We start from the raw sequence: 21,624 nt of genomic DNA, 5'->3' as shown, positions 1-21,624 counted from the left end.
TAAATGCGTGTGCATTATATATATCAAGCACCTTTTTAAAATCAATTTCTTCTGTAAAACTGTCACTGTAAGCGGTCATTTTGTCACAGTAAAAGCCTGTAAACAATAACATTTAATTAACTATCTGCTAAGGAGAGTTTTCATTGCTGTCTGTAACGCCGAGAGGAGATTTAACCTATTTGCCCTAGTGACACTGTCACCACGACACTAAATGATGGAAAATCCAAGATTGTTTGTCTGTTACTGAAACTGAAGGAAAGAGGAAATCATCAAAAGAAACACCCATTCTGCTGACATCTGAGAAAGGATTTACCCTGATTTGTGATAGATTTTCTCTTAATGCCCAATGTGCATCCAGGACAGGAAGTCAAGGAAAATCTCTAGGGCAGCAAAACAAAAAAAATCCTAGCAGGTGTTTTTATTACACCTCCTTCTATCTAAAGGTAAATAAAGTTTGAGCTAGAGATATACTTTAATAAATACGTTTTGAGTGTGCTGAATGCAAGCCATAGTGTTTTAGATTATAAGAACACCAATTAATTATCAAATGGGGGCATAAGGTTATACACCTGTTTTTGTATGCAGTGCTATGGATATTTCTCCAGATATGGCAAGCTTCATCTGCAGGCACAGAACAGATTCATCTGTAGGCACAGAACAGTAGGTGACTGTTTAGCCGATATATTATTTTTTACCGCATACATCAGAAAATGTGACTATTTTACTGGTAATGTTTAACTAAATATGAGAATTAGTTACCACACAATATGTTAGGTAAGTGAATTGAATATCTTACCTGCCCATACCTTTAAAACCACTAACTTCATTCAGCTTTTTGCAAGCCTCTGCCACAGACACATCGTCATCATGATCCCTGAAATAAAATATGCATTAAGAGAACAGATACATGCCACTTACTGTGTAAAGTATGAAAAGTGTGCTAAAGCATACATTTCTTGTTGCTTATTGCAATCAAACATGATTACAGCCATGATTTATTTTCTAAATTAGACTATGAACATTAGAAATGGAAGCCAAGACATTTTCCTTTAGCACACTTTTTATAAATAGGGCTGCTGTTCCGATTGACTTATGGGATCAGGAAGGAATTTTCCCCCCTGTTGGAGCAAATTGAACCAAGCTTTATAGGGTTTTTTTTGCCTTCCTCTGGATCAACAGGGGGTAATTATGGGCATAGCGTTCTGTTTAGGCTTTTCTTCTCTTTTTGTTTTTTTTGTTTCTCTCCATATCTATGCAGGTTGAACTCGATGGACATGTGTCTTTTTTCAACCTCATGTGTAATTTCAATTTTTCATGTAACTATGAAACTATGAAAAACAGAGCTTAATCCAGCTATGCTTGCAGTAAAAGTAATTTAATGCAAGCATTACATAGAACATATCTGAATCTGTCTTGATATAAGGCCCGGGCAACTCCATCAGAACTTACAATAGAAGAAGGATCACCAAACTGAGCCAGTCATAGTTCTATGGCATACGGTGAACCTGCATACAGAATGCACAGGAATGCACTCATTATTGTGCTGCTTCTCCTTTGCAATCCAGTAACAGGAGGAGATGGGCATACAGGAAATGTAGAGGGATTTATAGCCCCTGGGGTATCTACGAACCACAATGCATTCAAAAATATCACAAGCTTGATTTAATAGAATATGAAAACATCAAATACTAAAAGTGCAAACTAAATGTGAATCCCAATTTAAAGTGTAACTTTAAAAAAAAATAGATATAAATCATTGAAGATTTGATGCCCTTTACTGGAGTCTGTGACTGTGGAAGAGGATTACTGTAAAGGTCTGTGAGAAAGAGAGAGATAGAGAATTATACATACCAAATATCCAGGTGAAGCTGGTCAGTATAAATATCATCAATCTCACTATAAAATAAAAAAAATATAGATAATACTAGCAAAGTTAATAAAGAACACTTTTTTGTTTTTGTTTTCTGTAAACAACTGAATAAAAGAAAAGTACAAGAAAAACAGCAATAATTGATCAATATAGAGGAAACAAAAGTCAGTGACAGTACATTTTCTCATGGTAATTTTTTCCATACAGCACTAGAACTTTGTGATTGGGAAGAAGACATGGTGTTGCATGCTCGTCCCTTATTGGGATACCAGCCAGCATGCCTGGGGTTTGTGTGCTACGTCAGTAAAGTGGAAGTCTTGTTAAAAGTTGCTTACAGGCAGGTTTTTATTATGACAGAAAAGACTGTGTCCTACCTGCCGGTCAGCATATTCTTTCTGCGCACATGCGCAGCTCAGCAAGGTTTTGTGCTGAAAATTAAAGTAACTCCTGTGCACGGGCCTGGCCTATCAAGGGGATGCTGAACACGGAAGAAGACCAGGTGAAAATGGAAGTGCCGGAGAAGGGGAGAGCAGACAGCACAGTACTGGAGTAGATTGCCTATAACATAAGACATCCATAATATGCGAATATCTAATATGCTGTCTATACAACCACATTATGGCAAAAACCTCTGGAGGGCTTTTAAAAAACAAACAAACCACTATACTGTTTTAAGAAAAGTGAAATATAATTTACAAATAGAACAAAAAGCTATCCCCACAGTGTTTTTAAGCATCAGCACCATGGACAGTGCATATAATCATGCTTCTAAACCTATGGTAGTTGTCATTTTGCACGGATCTGCATGCCGAATCATGAAAAACTAAGGTCTCGTTCACACCTAGGCGTATTGCATATGCGCGTCTGTCGCGCGTTTCCGAAGGCTACTTGGCTGTAGCCCAATGGAAACGCGCAACAAAACGGCCCAAAGTAGTACATGTACCTTTTCAGGCTTGGGCCATTTGTAGCGCGTTAGGGACGGGCGGAAATACGCCAAGGTGGGAACGAGACCATTGAATACAATGGGATTTAAATTTTTGAGCGTTTTGTAGAGCGTGCGTAGAACGCGCTACAAAACGTTCAGGTGTGAACGAGGGCTTAAAAGGCACAATACATTTAGTATGGAACTGCTTCACTGGAAATTTAGTGAGTCAAACCCACCCACAGTGAAGGTTTAGTGATTTTTTTTTTTTATTTGTTTTCAACAGTAAGCTATCAAGAAAAGTCAGGTCCCTTTGACAAGTGTTCATTTTTAAAGTGGACCTTCACTTACTAGATGCATTAGGTGTGATTGCATTCCTCCCTTCCTCTAAACTTTAAGACATCAAAAAACCAAACCAAAAAAACCTCTTTTGCAATTTTTTTACCTTTTTTTTCTCAGATCAGCCCGCCCGCCCCTTGGCTGCCATTCTCGTCTAGGCAAGAATTACATCTCCTGTGCTCCGAAACCTCCGGAAATATGTAAGTCACATATCCCAGGATGCTTCACGTTACAAAGAGTGGACAAAGGGTGGTGGGTGAAATTGAATCATCAAAGACCTGCTGAATGCAGCGGGAACAGACAGCCGGCTCTTGATGATGACATCAGAAACAAGGATTTAAACATGGGTCCAGGCAGCAGTGAGGTGGATCATTGTGCTGGTCTTGCTGGGAGGGTGAGTATGTTGTGCCTAACATCAGTGGAAAAGTATGAGGGGAAAAAACACACTTGTGGAAGGAGATGGTGAAGTTCCTCTTTATCAGTTAATAGAGGATAAGAATTTATTCGCTATATTGTCCTTCTTTTGTTAATAACTAGTTTGGTAACAGGAAGAAGTGCTGGACCATTATACCATACTTGTTTCTCTATCACCAGGGAATTCTTGCCACAACATTCTTTTCAAATAATGTGCAAAGTGCTAAAATAAGCATATTGCAATGTATCTGCTGTAAAGTATATTAGGTTATCAAGAGATACAAGATGATTTAAACACCAGTGATCCATCTGGCATGGCTTAGAACCATCCTAATCAGCTCTGTCCCAAGTGACCTCATCTATCCAACAAACTGTATATTCAAACCCTGCCAAAGTCACTCCCCAATATTGTATTTTATTAACCGTTTCTCTGTTACAGTTCACCAAATCAAAGCTGGTTTCCCAGCAGCTGTTCAGAGCTCTCTAAAATGCCAATCTCCATGGCAACCCTGGCTCAAGTTACACACTGACAAGTAAAACAAAAGTGGGAGACATTCAAAAAAAGTCAGCCTGCCAAAATAAGTGATATTTATATGGATTTTTAGAGGTGCAGCATGGTGGGCTGCAAATTTGAACAACGCTTGTTAAACTGGAAGGGAATTCAAGTTTAGAAAACATTGCTGGCAGGCAGGTTTTCATTGCAAAACAGACTCTGTTATCTCTTCTCCAAAAAAAAGGCTTACCTGCCTTCCAGCAATATTGTTAATGTACACTGTTGTGTATGTGCAGTCCATATACAATCCCCTGCCCTGCCTGTTGTTGGTAACAGTTACATCACCCCCGTGCTGGTCAATCAAGATGGCTGAAGACGCCAGACTCGGAAAAAATAAGGGATACTGCTGCCATCACTGTAGGGCGCTTTGGCAGGTAAGTCTGCCATAATGTGCAAATATGCTCTGCGTGCTAGCAAAAACTCTGGGTGCCAGCAGCTATGGGCCTTTATTATTTATAATATAATATATAATTCCCCTTTAAATGCCTTGGATACTGTGATAGAGAGATCTTCTATAATTTCCCAGCTCTGTTCCTGTACTTCTGAAAGTTTTTTTCTGATTTTTATTTTCACCTGGTGATTCTGCCAGTAACACTCTTCCTGCCCTAGAGTGACAACGCTCACTCTCTGTTCTGTATCTACGGAGGATAACAAATAAAAACAAATGGGGGAGGTGTTCAATAGTTCACAGAACAAAATTGGGAAGGCTGATAACCTTAGATTCCAGTTCAGTGCACAAGAAGTTACAAGAACAATGCAGTTCTGGCAGGATCAGCAGGTATTTTTCTGTACTTGCACACAGAAATAAATACTTCAATTATCAAGTATCTACCAAAAACACACTGATCACTGTGGGTGGGAAAACACTTTTAGGTATATGATAGCATGAAAGTCCCATATTGACCAGGGTTTTGTAGGTTTCAAAAGAATTAAGATGAATATAGATAAATCTAAAAATAAAAGGAATCTCATCTTTAACCACTTCAGGACAGCAATACATATAGAAACGTCACGGTCCTAAAGTAGTTAAAAACAACATCACAGCTGCTGCAGCCATTAACTGGCTTTTACATGCGAGCATTCAGGTGGCTGTAGAGCCACCCAATCACCTGAATGATCCTAAAAAGGCTGCTGTCTCACCACCTCCCGGCTATCCTCGGCTCCATTGTCCCTCGTGTGGGCCCGGGACCGGCAAGAAGGGTGTTGGCGACTTGGCTGGAGGGAGATCAGCACGCTTCCACTTATTATGGTAGTCGCTATCTCCATTTACTGAACCCAGAAGTGACTAGGATTTTGTCACTTCCAGTTGCAGGCTGTCATTTTTCCACCTGCTGTGGCCAAAGAAGAAGCTGGTGAAGCACGCCCTGTGCTTTATCAGTTTCAGTGGGGTCCATAGGTGACATTAGTGGTCTAATAGGCCCCTGATGTCTCCATAAAGAGGACCTGTCACTTCCTCTATGTTATCCCATAGGGGGCTTGTTAGTCCCCTTTGTGATAGCAATGAAGTAGAAAAAAATTAAAGCCCCCCACTCCCATATACAAGCATGCATCAGGTGGCCTATGTACGAAAACGACAATTGTGCCACACTTGTTAGATATCGCCACGGACGTTGGAGTGAGAGCAATAATTTTCAGGCCATCACTCACTGTTAACTCTACATTGGTGAGTTGTAAAAGCATTTAAATCGTTGCTTATGGGTAATTTTGGGTACCATAGTTTTTTGTAATTTTTTCCTCTCCATTCAAGAGTTAAATGCTGGTTACGTCTAGGGGTGGAGGGATAAGCAGTAAAACTTCATTCCTTGCTCCGGCAGGCTGCCCCCAACTGTGCAACCACTCCACCGTAGCCTCCTCTCTAAACCACTCTTGGCCACAGTCAAACCCTTGCTCCTCCACATACAACAAAGGGCTAATAGCCTTGCATTGTACATGATGATGCTGAGGGAGGAATCATACCCCATATCAGGAAGAAGAGCAGAGCCTGCTGGAACAGGGGTTAAGGTAAGTAATACAGCCCCTGGGGGGGGGCACACACACACACACACACACACACACACTCCTCAAGGGGTTTTTTTTTTCTCCCTCCCAGACTTGGGCTTTAAAATCACTCAGCATTATATAGTGCTGTCATGTTTTATACCATACAGCAAGTACTTGCTTTTGACACTGAGCCAAAAATATGTCTGAGGGTCTTGTTCACAGTATACTATTTTAGGAAGCGGTTCTCTGGGGGAACATGGCATATTCAATGTACACGTTACATGAAACAGAAAAAGTTTTAGGTGCAGAATGTCACTCCACTTACAAAAGGAAGTTTTCATTCCAAATTGGATTCAAGGTATTGCTCTTGACCTCGGTGACCTGGATGTACTTTGCTGGCAGCACTTCCCTTATACTTGAACGTTTCTCCATTTTGTCTTTCTTCTTTCTGAAGCTAAATTTCCTCTCTTTCTTTTCCTCGGTTTCTTTTGCGCTTTGCACAATCATGATTCCCAGCATGCAATATGGGTCGCTAAAACCTATGCCAATTATAAAAAAACAGGCATATATAAAGAAATGTGGAATGTGACAGATTTTTTATTACATGAAGACTATATAGTTGCTGACCGATGCCGAAAATCAGTTCTGCAAATATATGTAGAAGGTCTGACTGAAGGTACACATGTTAAAGGAGAACCCCAAATCAACAGAAGACATCCAATTATAGTAGACCTGCATTCATGCAAGATTGCATGAATAAATTACTAACATTTCACTATATATAGCAACTGCATAATTTCCAAATAGCTGTACTTTTTATCATTCAAAATCTGTCCTTGGGTTCCAGGCAAAAAAACATTGCCTAGGCTTTGATGATGTCAGTCTGCTGCAGGCAGGAGGAAGCATTTCTTCAGTGTCCTATCCCCAGTGATCAAACTGCAACATTGCAACAATTACAAGGCGAGAGGCTGCAGCAAGGGGCTGATTTGTGCCAGACATTATGAACAGAGCCAATAACTGCACGGGCCTCAGAATTTACATGACTGTTTGATCTATGGATCTACATCCCAGTCCAAGGTGTGTATGCTGCCTCTGGATGATGCGTGAACAATTCTGGCTCCATCCTGATCCTACTGCAGAGAAAAACAGGTGAAAGCATTCTCATTGGCGTTACTGCGTTACTGTAATCTCTGCGAGAGGGAATACATACCTGCAACTGTCACACTAACACCTTACATAGCTTGCATGTTCTTAACATAAAAATACATCTGATGCTAGGTCCACCTTAATGCTTACCCGAAAGTGGAAGAGCAGTTCTCATATACTTTATGTGTAAGCCCCCTCATTCACCTGGACAGTCCGAGTTTTGAATACTTTGTCTCGGTTTCATGGCAGCTGAAACCCGGACAAAAGAGGTCAGGCAGACAGAGGCAACCAAAATTAAGATAGGGGCTACTGCCCCCCCACTCTCCCCCCTTGAAAATAGTCTTGACTGTGATATTTACATATTAATGGGTGGCGCTATTTACATATGAATAAGCCTCAACTCATTCTCCCAAAACATTTCTGTGCGACACTAGAGTGTCCGGGTTTTGCTGGAAGAAAAGGTGGCAACCCTATTGGTAACACCCTAACTTGCTGTGTTCCTGTCACTTGTCACTGGGACAAATGTGAGGGAGAAATCTCACCATCGCAGGCTAAATGACAGTAGAGGTGCTTTCTTTTTTAGCAGAGTGGGGAAAGGCCCAATTTTTACCACGCTTACTAAAAAAAATGTAAACAAGATTGGGAATTCCCCTATATTAATGTGCACTTATCTGTATGAGATACATTTACTTGAATAGTCCAAAACCATTTCAAACCTTCAAATAGAAATATGTTGCCCGTTAGACACAAGCCACAAAAAAGTGGTTGAAAAAGGACCCATCTATTAATTTTACAACAAATACAAAAACAACCCATTTTTTACCAATATCTGTGTCCCCAATAAGAGAGATTACCCTCACATTCTGTACTGGTGACACCCTGTGTGTCTACATATAACATGGTTGTCACATTAACAGGATGTCACATGGACAGTATGGGATGGCAATCTCTCAAATAAGGAGATAAACAACAAAGCAAAGTGGAGAAATGTTAGAACAGGGGTGGGCAAATCCGGCACTCCAGCTGTGCTTTAAGTACAAATCCCAAGATGCCTCTGCCTCTGAGAGTCATTCCTGTAACTGTCAGTCTTACAAAGCCTCATGGGACTTGTAGTTCCACAACAGCTGAAAGGGACGGAGTTGCCCATGGCCCACCCCTGAGTCGGAACCTAGGTTTTTATAGTAGTCCTGATGAAATGCTCTGTGTCATAGTTTGATTGATGGGTCTGGTGGACAAGAAGTGATGGAAATCTCCCAAACATGGGCAATACAAATCTGACAGAGGTTCTCGCCCTTCTATATTTAATACTGTTATTCAATATTGGCTGGAAGTGAAGCTGAACTGGACACAAAAACTATCATTTAAATATATTTCTCAATACCCATAAAGGATCCCCTTTGTGAGCACAAACGCATTTGCAAACCCAAATATTACCTTGGTAAAATTGCAGTGATTTCATCACTGTGCTGTACATAGCCTGCGCAAAGAGCAGAGCTGTGGGAGGTTTACAGTTTCTTTAATTTTGCTATTAGACTGGTCCTTCCAGCCTCTCCCCCCTCCACTGCAGTCTAAGGACCCGTGAGTCATCACATCCATTACACTGTGTATTGGACGTGAGGATGCCGAGGGATATACCACCACTAGAGCAGAGGTGAAGATGGCAGAAGCCGGCCAGCTCCGAAAACCGGGTGTGTATAACTTTAATACTTTTGAACCTAGACGAAAACCAGCAATTAACCCTTGCAATGTGGAGGTAGCCCCACTGTAAGAGTTAACAATTTTTTCCCCAGAGTTCTTCTTTACTGCAAATGTCAAAGAATAGAAGGTTAATGTGCCCCATATAAACTCAATTATAATATTGTACATACAATAATGTGTTACATAAGAGAAAACAGTAAGGGAGTCAAGCAATCTCCAAAATTCACCAAGCATATGTTCTTTAAAAAAAAAAAAGAAGAAAACTGAGAAGTGATACCTAAAACAGAACTCCAGATAGAGCAGCAAATAATACAGTTGTATTAAATCTGTGGGAATTGTCTTACCTGTCAAAAGATTTGTGAATCTGTGTAGCCAGTCTCATGATTTAGTCACCCTGCCCAGTGCAGTAAAGGTGCCCATACACTGCACGATTATCGTACGATAATCGTATGCGATCGGTTTTTCGTACGATAATCGAGCAGTGTGAACGGAGACGTGCGACCGTTTCTACTGTACGGTCGCACGTCTTCTGTCGAACCAGCATGTTTGAAAACCAGCCGGGAATCGTACGATTCTCGGCTGGTTAGAACGGTGCTCGGAAGACAAATGCTGAACGGGCCGGTGTGCGCACGCGCACACTGCCCGTTCAGCATTGCGGTCATCGGAAGCCCGCCCCTCAGGAGGGCGGGCTTGCGATGATCGAGAGTGCGATCTGCCTGTCCAAGATAGGCAGATCGTACGTTTTTTTAATCCCTTTACAACCATCGCAAGACTAAAGTCTTGCGATGGTTGTAGAGTGTATGGCCACCTTTAGCCAATAAAGCTTTACCTGTCCCAACCTGCTGACTGGCCATTGAAAAAGCATCACCACATTGTTCTGTTTACTCCTGTCAGCAAGCTCCTATTATTAGATTGACCACACTTTGCAATTCATCTTACAGTGCTGGCCCTCCCTGTCTAAGACCTGCTGTGTGGGGAATTAGAGAAAGCTAATATGAAGCAAGATTCTGGTTCATATACTAGCTTCATTTTAAACACATGTAATGATTGTTAAATACTACATAGCTGGAATCAGAGATGTTTTTTTATGTTTGCCTTAAGTTCAGCTTTAAAAACATAACCACCAACCGTATACATGTTAATGGTACATTAATTACTTCAGTTACATGATATTCACATTACATACAACAACAGATAGCAGGAACACAAATGTATGGCAATCAGCAGCAATAACATAATTGTGATTGCCCTTTTGATTAGTAATAAAGTAACATCATTTAAGATCAAAAAGGTTAGCTGTACAGCTTGGCTAATAATGACTTATGCTTAATTAATCTTGAAAGTAGATAATGTAATGACACACTTTGTTTGGTTTTTATAGTATTTCTTGCATGTGCAAAGTGAGTAACTTTATTCATGTGATGTACATTTTTGTGTTCTCCCTACTGGGGAACCTGAGGGAGAAATGTGATGACTGCTTGCTAAACATATATTGGAGTGGAGCAGAGATATTGATGAGTCTTTAGGTGGACAGTGCTGTAACAGAGTTAGGGCTTTCTACTGAAGAGGTCCTGTCCCTGAGAAAAGTTAGCATGTTGGAATTTGGTGCACTGCTAAGGCGACGTTCACACCGGCTGTCCAATCAGGTCCCTCTGTCATTCTTTCAGGAGGATCCGATTGGAAGTCTGTTAGTCTATGGGTAGCTAGATCTAAATGGATGTGCATCCGTTTTCATCTGATTACCTCCAACTCCATCTAGGTCCAGAAACAAAAAATCGGAACAGATTGACGAATTGGAAGCAATCTAATGTAAACAGACACATGTCCATTTACTTCTGACTCCCCATAGACCCAACATGGTTCCATATAGTTCGCAAGATGAAGGAAACAACTGAATGGACAAGGATGTCACCAAGACTGACATCTGTTCCATTTTTCCCTGATCAGCAGGGGATCCATGCACAGATCACAGACGGCACCCTCATGAAAGGGGCCTTAGAGCAGCTTTTCTCAACCTTATTTCAGTCATGGCACCCTCTAAAAGTATGCAAATTCTCTAGGCACCCCAGTCTAAAGTGTAAAAACCATAAATGTAATAAACAACATGGGGTCCCTCCAACATCCATACCAAACTCTTATACGAGAAATGGGTCTGTTATGGGTTTTAAGAAGTTGGGACCCTCAAGCAAAAGCACAACAAAATAGAATTCCCCCTTCACATCAGAGTCCACTTAAGATTTGGTCAGTGCTTGTTTATATGACAAGGAACTTCAATAAATGAACATTTTGTTATCCTAAGAAGGATTTTGGAGTGCTGGTGACATCTCTACACAATTGTTGATATTTGCGGCGCCATCCGCAGTTACTGCGAGCACCCCCCACTACAAGGGACTTTATCGGTAAGGAGTGTGACAAAGAAAAATATTTATCACTTAAGATTACAGCCCCCCTTTCACGTCAGATGCCTCCCTTCACATCAGAGTCCCCCTCTTTAACACCACAAGCCTTCTTTATATCAGAGGCATGACTTTGTGTGAAAATTTCAAGGCACCCTGAGGAAGCCAGAGGGCACACTGCATGGAACAACCTACATTTTAGAGAGACCTTTTCCTCTTAGAGCTCTGTATACATATTTATATCACTGATGATTTCACTCTAAGGCTGGGCACACACCTTACAACCATCGCAAGACTTTTGTCTTGCGATGGTTGTAAGGTACTTAAAAAAACGTACGATCTGCCTATCTTGCATAGGCAGATCGTACTTGCGATGATCGCAAGCCACGCCCCCTGGGGGCGGGCTTCCGATGACCGCAATGTCGAACGGGCTGTGTGTGCATGCGCACACCCGCCCGTCCGGCTTTTATCTTACGAAAATGCTACAGACCCGCCGAACATCATACGATGCTCGGCGGGTTTTCGAACATGTCCGTAAGTTAAAAGTCGGGTGACCTTACAGTAGTAGAGGTCGCACGGCTTCCACACACCTTAAGATAATAGTACAATCGCGGGATTTCCCGCGATTATCGTACGATTAACGTAAGGTGTGTGGGCACCTTAAGACAGCCTTTCCCAACCAGACTGCCATGGCAGCCTGGTTGAGAAAGGCTGTTTTAAGGTGCCCATACACCTTACGACCATCGCAAGACTTTTGTCTTGCGATGGTCGTATGCTTATTGAAATCTCGTACGATCTGCCCACCTTGGACGGGCAGATCGTACTTGCGATCATCGAAAGCCCGCCCCGCTGAGGGGTGGGCTTCCGATAACCGCAATGCAGAACGCACACCGTGCGCACACCGGCCGTTCCACAGCTATCGAACGAGCAGGCTAGAAACCCGCCGACAATCGTACGATTATCGGCGGGTTCTCGAGCATGCTGGTTTGACAAAAGACGTGCGACCGTACAGTAGAAACGGTTGCACGCCTTCCATACACTGTACGATTCTCGTACGATCGCAGGATTTCCCGCGATTCTCGTACGAGAATCGTACAGTGTATGGGCACCTTTAGAGTGAGATCATCAGTGACATAAATACTTATACAGAGCTCTCTAAAATGTAGGTTGTTCTATGCAGTGTTCACATCTTGATTAGTCGTTTACTGAGGCAAATCTACACTTGATATCTAAAGGGTCAGTCCACTGAAAAATGATATTTCTGCTTTTGGTAGATGCTAGCGTTGAATCAATTTCTTATTTAGAGAACTCTCTCAGTAACATTTCTGGCTTTGGGTTCCCAGACCTGTAAACCTGCTGTGGCCTTTATGAGAGGGTTCCTTTCTTTTTGTTGTATTTTTTTAATCATTTAATATTCAACAGCTGGAACAAACAAGGGTGAGTGGAAACACCCAAAACTCCCAGGTGAGCAGGAATGGTGTTTGGAATCTCTTGGTTGGAGTATCCAAGGAATCAAGAAACCTGGAGATGGCTATTCCCATTAGGCTCCACCTATAGCTAAGTCCATTTTAGGTGGACTGATCTTTTCATATAAACATTGTTTTAGTACCATTACTTTTGTGTTTATTTTTATTAGTTCTTTTTTCAACCACATCTGATTTAAGTAGCTATTATGTGTCTTGCTGAATTACATATGTATCGCAGAACGACTGCTCAGCGTGCACTTTTATTTTTGCATGTTGTATATAATTAAACACCAAGAATCAACAAGACAGTTTTGCCTGACACATTGACATCATGAGGATTTTCCCCCTCATTTAGCATTTACACTCAGCCTACAGAACTAATTACCTGGTCATTCTGCAGTGTGAATTGTTAATTATAAGTTGTGACACACTGTGATGTCTGCAGGCTGTGGAGTATTGCTGATTCTCCAGGAGGTGGGTGGGTGGACATGAGTGTAAATGTTTTTACTATTTTAGCTTGTGTACATTACTTAAAATAATAATCTTTCTTCACCAGTTTGACAGGATCTCCACCACTCTTTGCTTCTGGCAAAACACTAAGGCTCCTTTCACATGGGCGCCATCTGTTCTGATCGCAGGGGATCCATGAATGGATGTCACTTTTGTAACATCAATTTTTTTCTACATCTTGCGATGGGGCTGTATGGAGCCATGCTAGGTCTATGGAATGTTGGCTATAAGTACATGCATGTTAAGTGCACTGGTATGTTGAGATGCCTCTCATTTTGAATGACAACCCCATGCACTAAGGCAATGCAGCTCTGACACACGTGGCACACAATGCTTGTGCATTGACAGCTCATTTAAAACAAATGGGCTGCCTTAATGCAGCATGCACAACACTCAAGGGCAGCAAAGTGTAAATAAAATGTGCCCTAAACATCTGATTGGCCCCCAGTTAATCTTATGTGTTCACCTAAAAGAGAACTCCAGGGGAAATTATTATTAACCCTTGCAGTGAGGCTACACCTGCACAGCAAGGGTTAAGTGCTTGTTTTGATCTAGGGAGGTAAATAACAAAGTTATACTCACCTGATCCTTTTAGACAGCTTGCTCTTAAACTGGTCCCCGGAGCACCTCTCCCCCTCCACTGAAGCAGTCTACGGTCCCGTAAATCATCACGTCCTATACAGAGTGCCTAGAACACAAGGACGCCGAGGGATATACTATCAGCATAGGAGGAGAGAGGCTGGAGGGAGTGCTGTCACAGCCGTCCGTCTCCGGGTATCGGGTGAGTATAGCTTTGTTTTTTTACTCCCTAGAGCAAAACGGGTAGTTAACCTTTGCAGTGTGGAGGTAGCCCCACTGCAAGGGTTAATAATAATTTTCCCTGGAGTTTTGTTTTAACGTTTTGCTTATCAATGTGTATGTGACGGGCTTTGGAAAAAGGATGAAGTGAGGCCTCTGAACATACAGTATATTGAATTCATTGTACCTCCATGGTATTTCTGTATATACAGGGTCCTTCCTACCTTTAGTATGGCTGTCATTTGCCCTGTATTTACTGGTGTAGACAGTTAAAAGCCAAGTTCCATTCTAAATACATTTTATGGATTGCATGTATGACATTTTATGTATTGTATGTATGAGCTTTTATGGATTGTATGTATGAATAGCTAACCCTTCACATAAGAATATCACAGATAAACATTCTTGTTGTTTTGACAGTTATGTCTACCAAGGTTACATTTCGCAACGTTTTAAAGTAATATCTGGACATATTATTCTACATAACCATATGTCTATGTACTATAAAAAATATTCTTGGATTCTCAAGAATGATGTATCCAATTATGACATATAATAAACACAGATACAATGCATATTTTTATATTTGACTAACCTGAAACTATGTGTTGGGTAAGGAAGACTGCAGTAGGGTTGACCATGACTAGTTTGATGACCTTGATGTGTACTGCTATCAATAACACAATTAATAAAGGCTTCACAAACACCAGATGAGCTACAGACATGAGAGAATTTCAAACCCTGACATTTCTGAGGATAATACGAATAGGAATCTTCAACTCTGCTTGGGGTAAAGCTATCAAAATCTGTCAGCTGCTAGCGTTGCTGGACCTGGAAACAGATTTATAATTAAACTTTTGGATCTGCGTCAGATTTCTTTTTTCTTTCATTCAATGCTGTCCTACATTTCAGAGTGGGACAGTTTAATAAACAGGCCCTGTGGATCCACTCAGAGTATGGCATTTTTAGCCACGTCTTTAATTATTAACTAAAAAAGCGGCAAACGTGCAGTGGGAGTGACTGATGATCTGCGTGTCTGACTCACAGGGGACATGTACTACCAGTTCAATGGCTTTCAACTGTAACTGCTGACCTGCATTCTAAAGCAGAATTACTTCTTCTTATGTATAGATGAATGGAGCCTGACATGTGCCTACAGCTGCTGTCCTAAGCATAAGCATAAGCACAAGGCCATGCCATAGCTTGCTCAGTCATTTGATCAGAAGGATGCACATCTGCTATGCAAAAGATGCTTTGGTCTTAAGGGCTGTTTGCTGACACTGAGAGACAAAATGAGAATATATAACACCACTTGAAGCATCGGAAACATGCTATGTTTGCTGGCCACATTCCAAAGAAAAAATAAATGTGTCAGTTTGTGTTCAAATTCTATATCCACATTGCAAAAGGTCACAATTAAAAAGAATTCCAAATATTAATTTATAAGCACATTCTTGTGTGTCTGTGTGTGTGTGTGTGCCACAATCTTTGGCACAACACTACAGTTTTAGGGTGCAAAACCTGCACCAAGTTGAGAAAGTCAAAGAATGATCTGTTGCTCTGTTTAACATTTTAATGCTTTTCCCCATAGTTCTCCTTAGGGTAACGGCAGGACACCAATTAGCGTTCTCCCGTCACCCTAAGCTCAGTATACCGCGAGCTGTAGCTTAGGGTGGCGGGAGGACGCTAATTTGCTACAGTTCGCGGTATACTGAGCTTAGGGTGACGGGAGGATGCTAATTTGTGTTAGCGTTCTCCCGTCACCCTAAGCTCAGTATGCCGCGAGCTGTAGCTTAGGGTGGCGGGAGGACGCTAATTTGCTACTGCTCGCGGTATACTGAGACGCCGCAGCTGAAGCGGATCCCGACAATTATGTCTGGATCCGCCCAGCTGCGTGAGTGACAGCTGGCTCTGCCTATCTAGAGGCAGAGCCAGCTGTACCCACCCCCCCCCCCGTCCGATCCGCCAGTCAGCGCTGGCGGATCGGAGCGGGGAGGGGGGAATCCAGCCCTTTCCCTGTCACGGCAGCAGGCTGTGACTGGATCGAGAGGTGAGCGAACGCCGGTATGTGTTCGCTCATTTCCCAATCTACTGAGCCGACCTGTAACAGTCTCATTGTCACAGGTCGGCTAGAACTATGAGGTAAGTGAAAAACACTCACCTCATAGTTCTCCTTTAAGGCAATTGTCAGTTGGGAGCAAAACGTCTGGTGGCTGTGAGGCAACTGAACAGAAATAGAGATTGTTATTACAAATATATCTGGCTGATCTATTTTAATAGTCATATCTCTATTTTGCAGTTACAGCATTTGCACAGTGTATTCAAAAATGGCTGCGCAGTCCAATAGGCACCAGATTTTGACCATGCTGTCCAGTGCACTCAGAAATGTAACAGAACTGGTCAGATAAACCTTCTCTCTTTCTCAGCATTACAGGTCTGCATGAGGATGCTTGTGATGACATTTGCAAAGCTTTACTCATCTTTGTCAGCAAAGAGCACTGGAGTGGGAGACAGTAAGTACATCTTGACTAAGAGAATAAGTTGTTTTAAAGTATTTTCAGGCAAAAATGAATAATATATAGTGCTACAGGGCTGTATGTATAGAAAAGAGGTGTTAGACTTTAATTGGGATTGGGAATCACAACACATGCCCCAAGGTTCAAAGGAACCTTCTCATCACTAATTCAGATGACAATAAACTTGGTAGGAGAAAACTGGGTAAGCAGTGCTTCTGTGATTGTGTGTAATGTGTTGCAAACTCTTACAAGGTCCGTATCTAACTCTGGGCTGCATATTGGTTCTGAGACAGTGACACCACCCCCAGTAAAGAAACACTTCACTATTCGGTAAGTAGTATGGCATATATGATTGGAATATCTCTTGGCAGAGATCAGTGCTGAATGCAATTTTACTTTTACAAACTTCACCATCCATTTAAAGCCAAACTTCAGGCTTGCTAGTATTTTTTTTTTTTAAACACCTTTTCCATATGTTTTTTAGGATTGTTTACATGATTCGTAGGGTCCTCTTTACTTCTTCTTTGGTGGTGGCTGGTCTTCAATGATGCAAAGCGTGGTGATAACATGATGACATCAGCACCACTCTCTGCATCATTACACTAAAATTAGTTTCACAGAAGAGACTGAGGATATCTTATGGTGAAAAAGAATGAGAAAAAGAATGAGATGTGGAACAACACTAGAGAGGAGGCGAATATTGCAGACACAGCTGCTTTTGTATTTTTAATCCATCTGGGGCAGGATTTTAACAACCTGGAGATGGGCTTTATAAATTCATAAAGCTATTCTTTGCTATATTTTGCTTATTACAGGTTCATTTTAATGTGGACCTGTTGCACAGGAGCATACTTCAATGGATAAAAGGAGTGGGCCAGGGACAGTCAGGCTGGAAAAGAAAGAGCAGGATCAGCGGTGTTCAATTTTTTTTCACTTGACTACTCTTTGGCAGGCCATTTGCATATCTTGTACTACTCAATGGGGTTAGGGCAGAGTAGGGGTGAGGCTTAAAGTGGAATGTGTAGTGCAGTAGGTGTGACCAAATTGTGCCAACAATAGAAGGGGTTTAAAGTCGGAGGAAAAATGCAAAGGTGTCAATGGGAGCAAAAAAAAAAGGCTGCTGTGTCAGTGGATAAAGGAGGAAGATGGGAGGATCGGGTGGGGGTCTCTTTGGGGTACACCATGTTGCAGTGGTGTGTACAGTGTTATCTTGGGGCTTGTTTGAGGTGCAGCCTGTGACACTAGATTTCCTGAATCTGGGACCTGCAGGTCTCAGGTCATGGGACTCAGGTATCTGGGCCATAGGTCTTGGGACTCATGATTCAGTTATTTTCAAGTAAATGTGCTGCCAAGTACCCCGTGCTGAAAACCGAAGAGCTAAACGATGCTGTAAATCCCCCAGCCCAGAAATGAAGCAGTCTCTTTCTGACTTACTGGAGCTTCCATGTAGAACTGTGAACGACTAAAGGTAAGGCTGGGGGTCAGCTTTACAAGATACTGGTTGCCTTTTTATCTCTCCTGGCTCAAAAGCTTAAATCATCATTAGAACACAGCAAAGTACAACTACAATTTCAAACCTTTCATAAAGCAATATACTACAAAGAAGTGTGTCACAAATAATTTAAGAAGATATTTATTATAAAACTCAACAGCATATACTGTATACAATATCATGCTTAAGAAAAAGGAATAGCATGGGTACATAGTACAGTGTTTGTATTATAATCAGCCAATTATAGGAACACACAGTGCAGACACATACTCCCACACAGTGTGTATCAATGTCTAGGAGTCATCCCTTATCACACTGTGCTGCGAAGTTGGCTGATCCATTGTTATTTTGGTCTGCTGTGTTATACAGATAAAAAGTAAAATAATGATCCAAGATCAAATACGATATAAATGTATATAAAATCACCTCTACACAATATGTATTAGCAAACAAATAAAGCAAACATAAATATTCCACTACATTTGCAAAGTTTGAAACTGTATATTAAAGATAAAGTATGGTGTATTTCCAGTAACTCTATATTTTAGTTATTATTGCAGGCTTTATCACAAATACATTTTTAATGGACTTTTGTATTTTTTTTCTTGCTTGCTCTTCCTTATTATTGTTAATGCATTAAATGTAGTGATTTGTAGATAAGCTACTAGAGGGGGGTTGCTACTAATACTAACTGATTAAAGCAGACCTTGCAGTACAATGCAAGGCTCTATTATAATGTCAGTTCCCGTAAAAATCACTGGCTGATAGTAATTTCAAACAGTATCTCTAAAGAAAAAGAAAAGGATTTTACGTTGAGTCTAAACAATCCTTTTTACTTGCCACTAAATCCTTTTCTTGGACTTTATAAGAGACAAAGGATCAGTAGTTATTTTGAAACCAATGGGTTATACTGCTCCCCTCAGGAGGTATGGACACCGGCAAACAAAAACATTAATAAGCCAACCCCTTTATAACCCCACCTTCAACCATCATGCCTCAGTATTGTGAGCAAGTGGTACATACTGTAAGGCCAAGAACACAGAGCGGCAGGACCTTTTTCCCTTGATGAACTCCAAGAAATTGATTTTACGGTAAGTAAAAAAAATCCTGATTTTTATGGGTTATTAAGGGACACAGGATCAATAAATATTTTGATACACCTTGGATGTCTAAGAGCGGTCCACTGAGGGGTGACCACAAAGATCCAATAGATGTAAAATATTTTTTTTTTTTTTTTTCAGTACATTTTTATTGTTTGAAAAGTTACATATGCAAGTACATAGGCAGTGGACAAGTACTTATGAACAGTCATATGACAACCAAAACCTCATAACAGAGGGGAAAAACAAAGGGAAAACCCTCAGGGTAGACCAAAACTGTGTGTCTGAGCCTTGTAGCGAGAGACCCTGTTATGTTAGAGTAGCTACATATCCTTCCATCCCTCTATGTCACTGGATATCGCACGATAATTGCCTACATGCCACAGTTGGGTTAGAGTAAAGGAGTGTCAGGTCTCCGTATTGTCGTTCGGTCAACTTGGCTCTTATCAATTGGGGAGAGGGGGTGCTAAACAGGGAGGGTATTACCTAGTGAACAGTAAGTAGTGTAGGGTCTCGCCCGAGAATCGGGAAAGGCCATTTTGCAGGCGGGTATAACGGGATTAACAGGGAAGAAGGACGAAACAGGGAGGAGTGGTGGGGAAGAGTGGGAGTTAGTGAGCGAAGAGATGAAATGGAGAAAGGGAAGAGGGGAGGGGAAAGGGAAGTAAGCGTCGAGAAGGAAGGAGGATCCCGTCCAACTTCCCCTGACGTAGAAGAGGAGGCAGAATGTAGAGAAGGGGGGAGTGGATATACAGAAGTTGGGGTAGAGGGTGTAGAAGAAGAAGGGTGTTGTCACCGTTGGAGAGCGGCGTACGTCGCTGAGTCCTTGAATAGGTGCCATATCGTCCATGTTTTGAGATATCTGGTCATATCATCTCTGCTGGAGTAAATAAGTTCTTCTATGGTTGATACGGTATGCACTCGAGAGAGCCATTCACAGATGGTTGGTGGATCTCGGGAAGGGGACCCCGCCTCCCGGGCGCCCCCTCCCGCCCTCGACATTCACATTGCACAAAATTTCATAAACAGGCAGTAGAAAGCTAGAACATTTAGATTGCATTTCAAAGCACATACCGTATAATGCATTGAAAACATCCGTTCCTCCATGCTCGTCTCACCGAAAGCCTACCAGCAGCCTCGAGAGGGGTCAGGTCGTGAGACCTAGAACAGGGTTAATGTTGATATAGGTAAGGGGTGAGAGGTAGGATATGTAGAGAGCTAAGGTACCTGGGTAGTGGTGGTGGTATTGTTCCACGAGGCGCTCTTGCGGTTGGGACCGAAACATCTCTGGGAGATTGCGGCCGAGTTGCGTGCCCGAATCTCGGGGTGCTTTGGTCGCCTGGGTGTTTTTGCCATTTCGCTTCATGGTGCAGGTGAAGGAACGTTCTGCTACAGGCTAAAATAGCGTTGATAAGGGAGCCCGGGTGTCGGAGGACAGGATTCAAGCGTCCATCTTGGTCGTAAAATATTTTTAATTAGAAGAAAATCTAATGGCATCGATGCTTGAAGCACGCTGGATGTCAAACAGTGGTGGCAAATATAAAATTAGCTAATAAGGTGAACAAACACCAATAATCTTGTGATTCAGAGCAAGACAGGTAGCTCCATTAAGATGAGACTACTATCTGAAAAATGATGTACCTCAACAAGAAGGGAGGACAATTAGTCAACCACTAGAAGAAAAAAATTCAAGTTGAAGCAAATGTAGACCAATAGTTAAACTGGTCAACAACAAAAAACAGCACTGTATATTAAGATAAAGTCTGAAGCCTATGATTTCCAACCCTAGTATGTAGGGAAAAGAGTATGGGACAATATAATGTGTTGCAAACGAAAATTAACCAGTGAACAGCTTGGAGTTCCAACTAGAATGATTAAGGAAAGGAATTCTTCAAATTCACTGAGTTCCAGAGAAGGACAGAATTAATAAAAGGAAAATACCCCTGTGAGTAGGGAAAAAAAGGTTAATTTCTTGAACAGTGCCTTGCCTGTATAGAGGAATATAAAGATACAGTGATCCGGTGACAGGAATTTGAGTTCTATGTGGAAATGGTGTAAAACACAGTAAAGACAATCACCCTGTGTAGAGTAAATCAGAAATCACTGAGCGACAGTTGGATCAAACAATTGCCTAAGGAAAAACAGATTTTGCATATACCATTAAGTGCAGACCCAGTGAGTCAGTTTTAAAAAACTGACCCAGATAGATATTCCAATACAGCTTGGGAAATTAATGATACAGAGAAAAAGACCCAATGGTAGCAAAATGAGGAATGTTATTGTTTAATAGTTAATCCAAATAATAGCTGCACCTTCAAAATAAGAAGCAGAACAGTACTGATGGAACAATTAAACCTCTAAAAGGTAAAACTGGAGGATACCTAAAATACTCAGATTATAGAGAGGATAACAGTCAATATCTAG

General features: G+C 41.5%; 1 protein-coding gene across 1 annotated transcript in view; it reads right to left on the bottom strand.

Moving 5' to 3' along the window:
* Positions 1-21,624, bottom strand: part of BAIAP3 (BAI1 associated protein 3) — a 122,139-nt gene that overhangs the window by 64,691 nt on the left and 35,824 nt on the right. Inside the window, exons 7-9 of the mRNA XM_018564264.1 lie at positions 6,404-6,617; positions 1,852-1,896; positions 797-874 (exon numbers count right to left, since the gene is read on the bottom strand). Coding sequence (XP_018419766.1) covers positions 797-874; positions 1,852-1,896; positions 6,404-6,617 — 337 coding nt within the window. The remainder of the gene's footprint in view (positions 1-796; positions 875-1,851; positions 1,897-6,403; positions 6,618-21,624) is intronic.

The sequence above is a fragment of the Nanorana parkeri genome, unplaced genomic scaffold, assembly GCF_000935625.1.
Source record: "Nanorana parkeri isolate BGI_ZX_2015 unplaced genomic scaffold, ASM93562v1 scaffold3, whole genome shotgun sequence".
NCBI lineage: Eukaryota > Metazoa > Chordata > Amphibia > Anura > Dicroglossidae > Nanorana > Nanorana parkeri.
The sequence above is the reverse complement of the archived record's forward strand: the minus strand, read 5'-3'. Positions and strand labels throughout refer to the sequence as shown.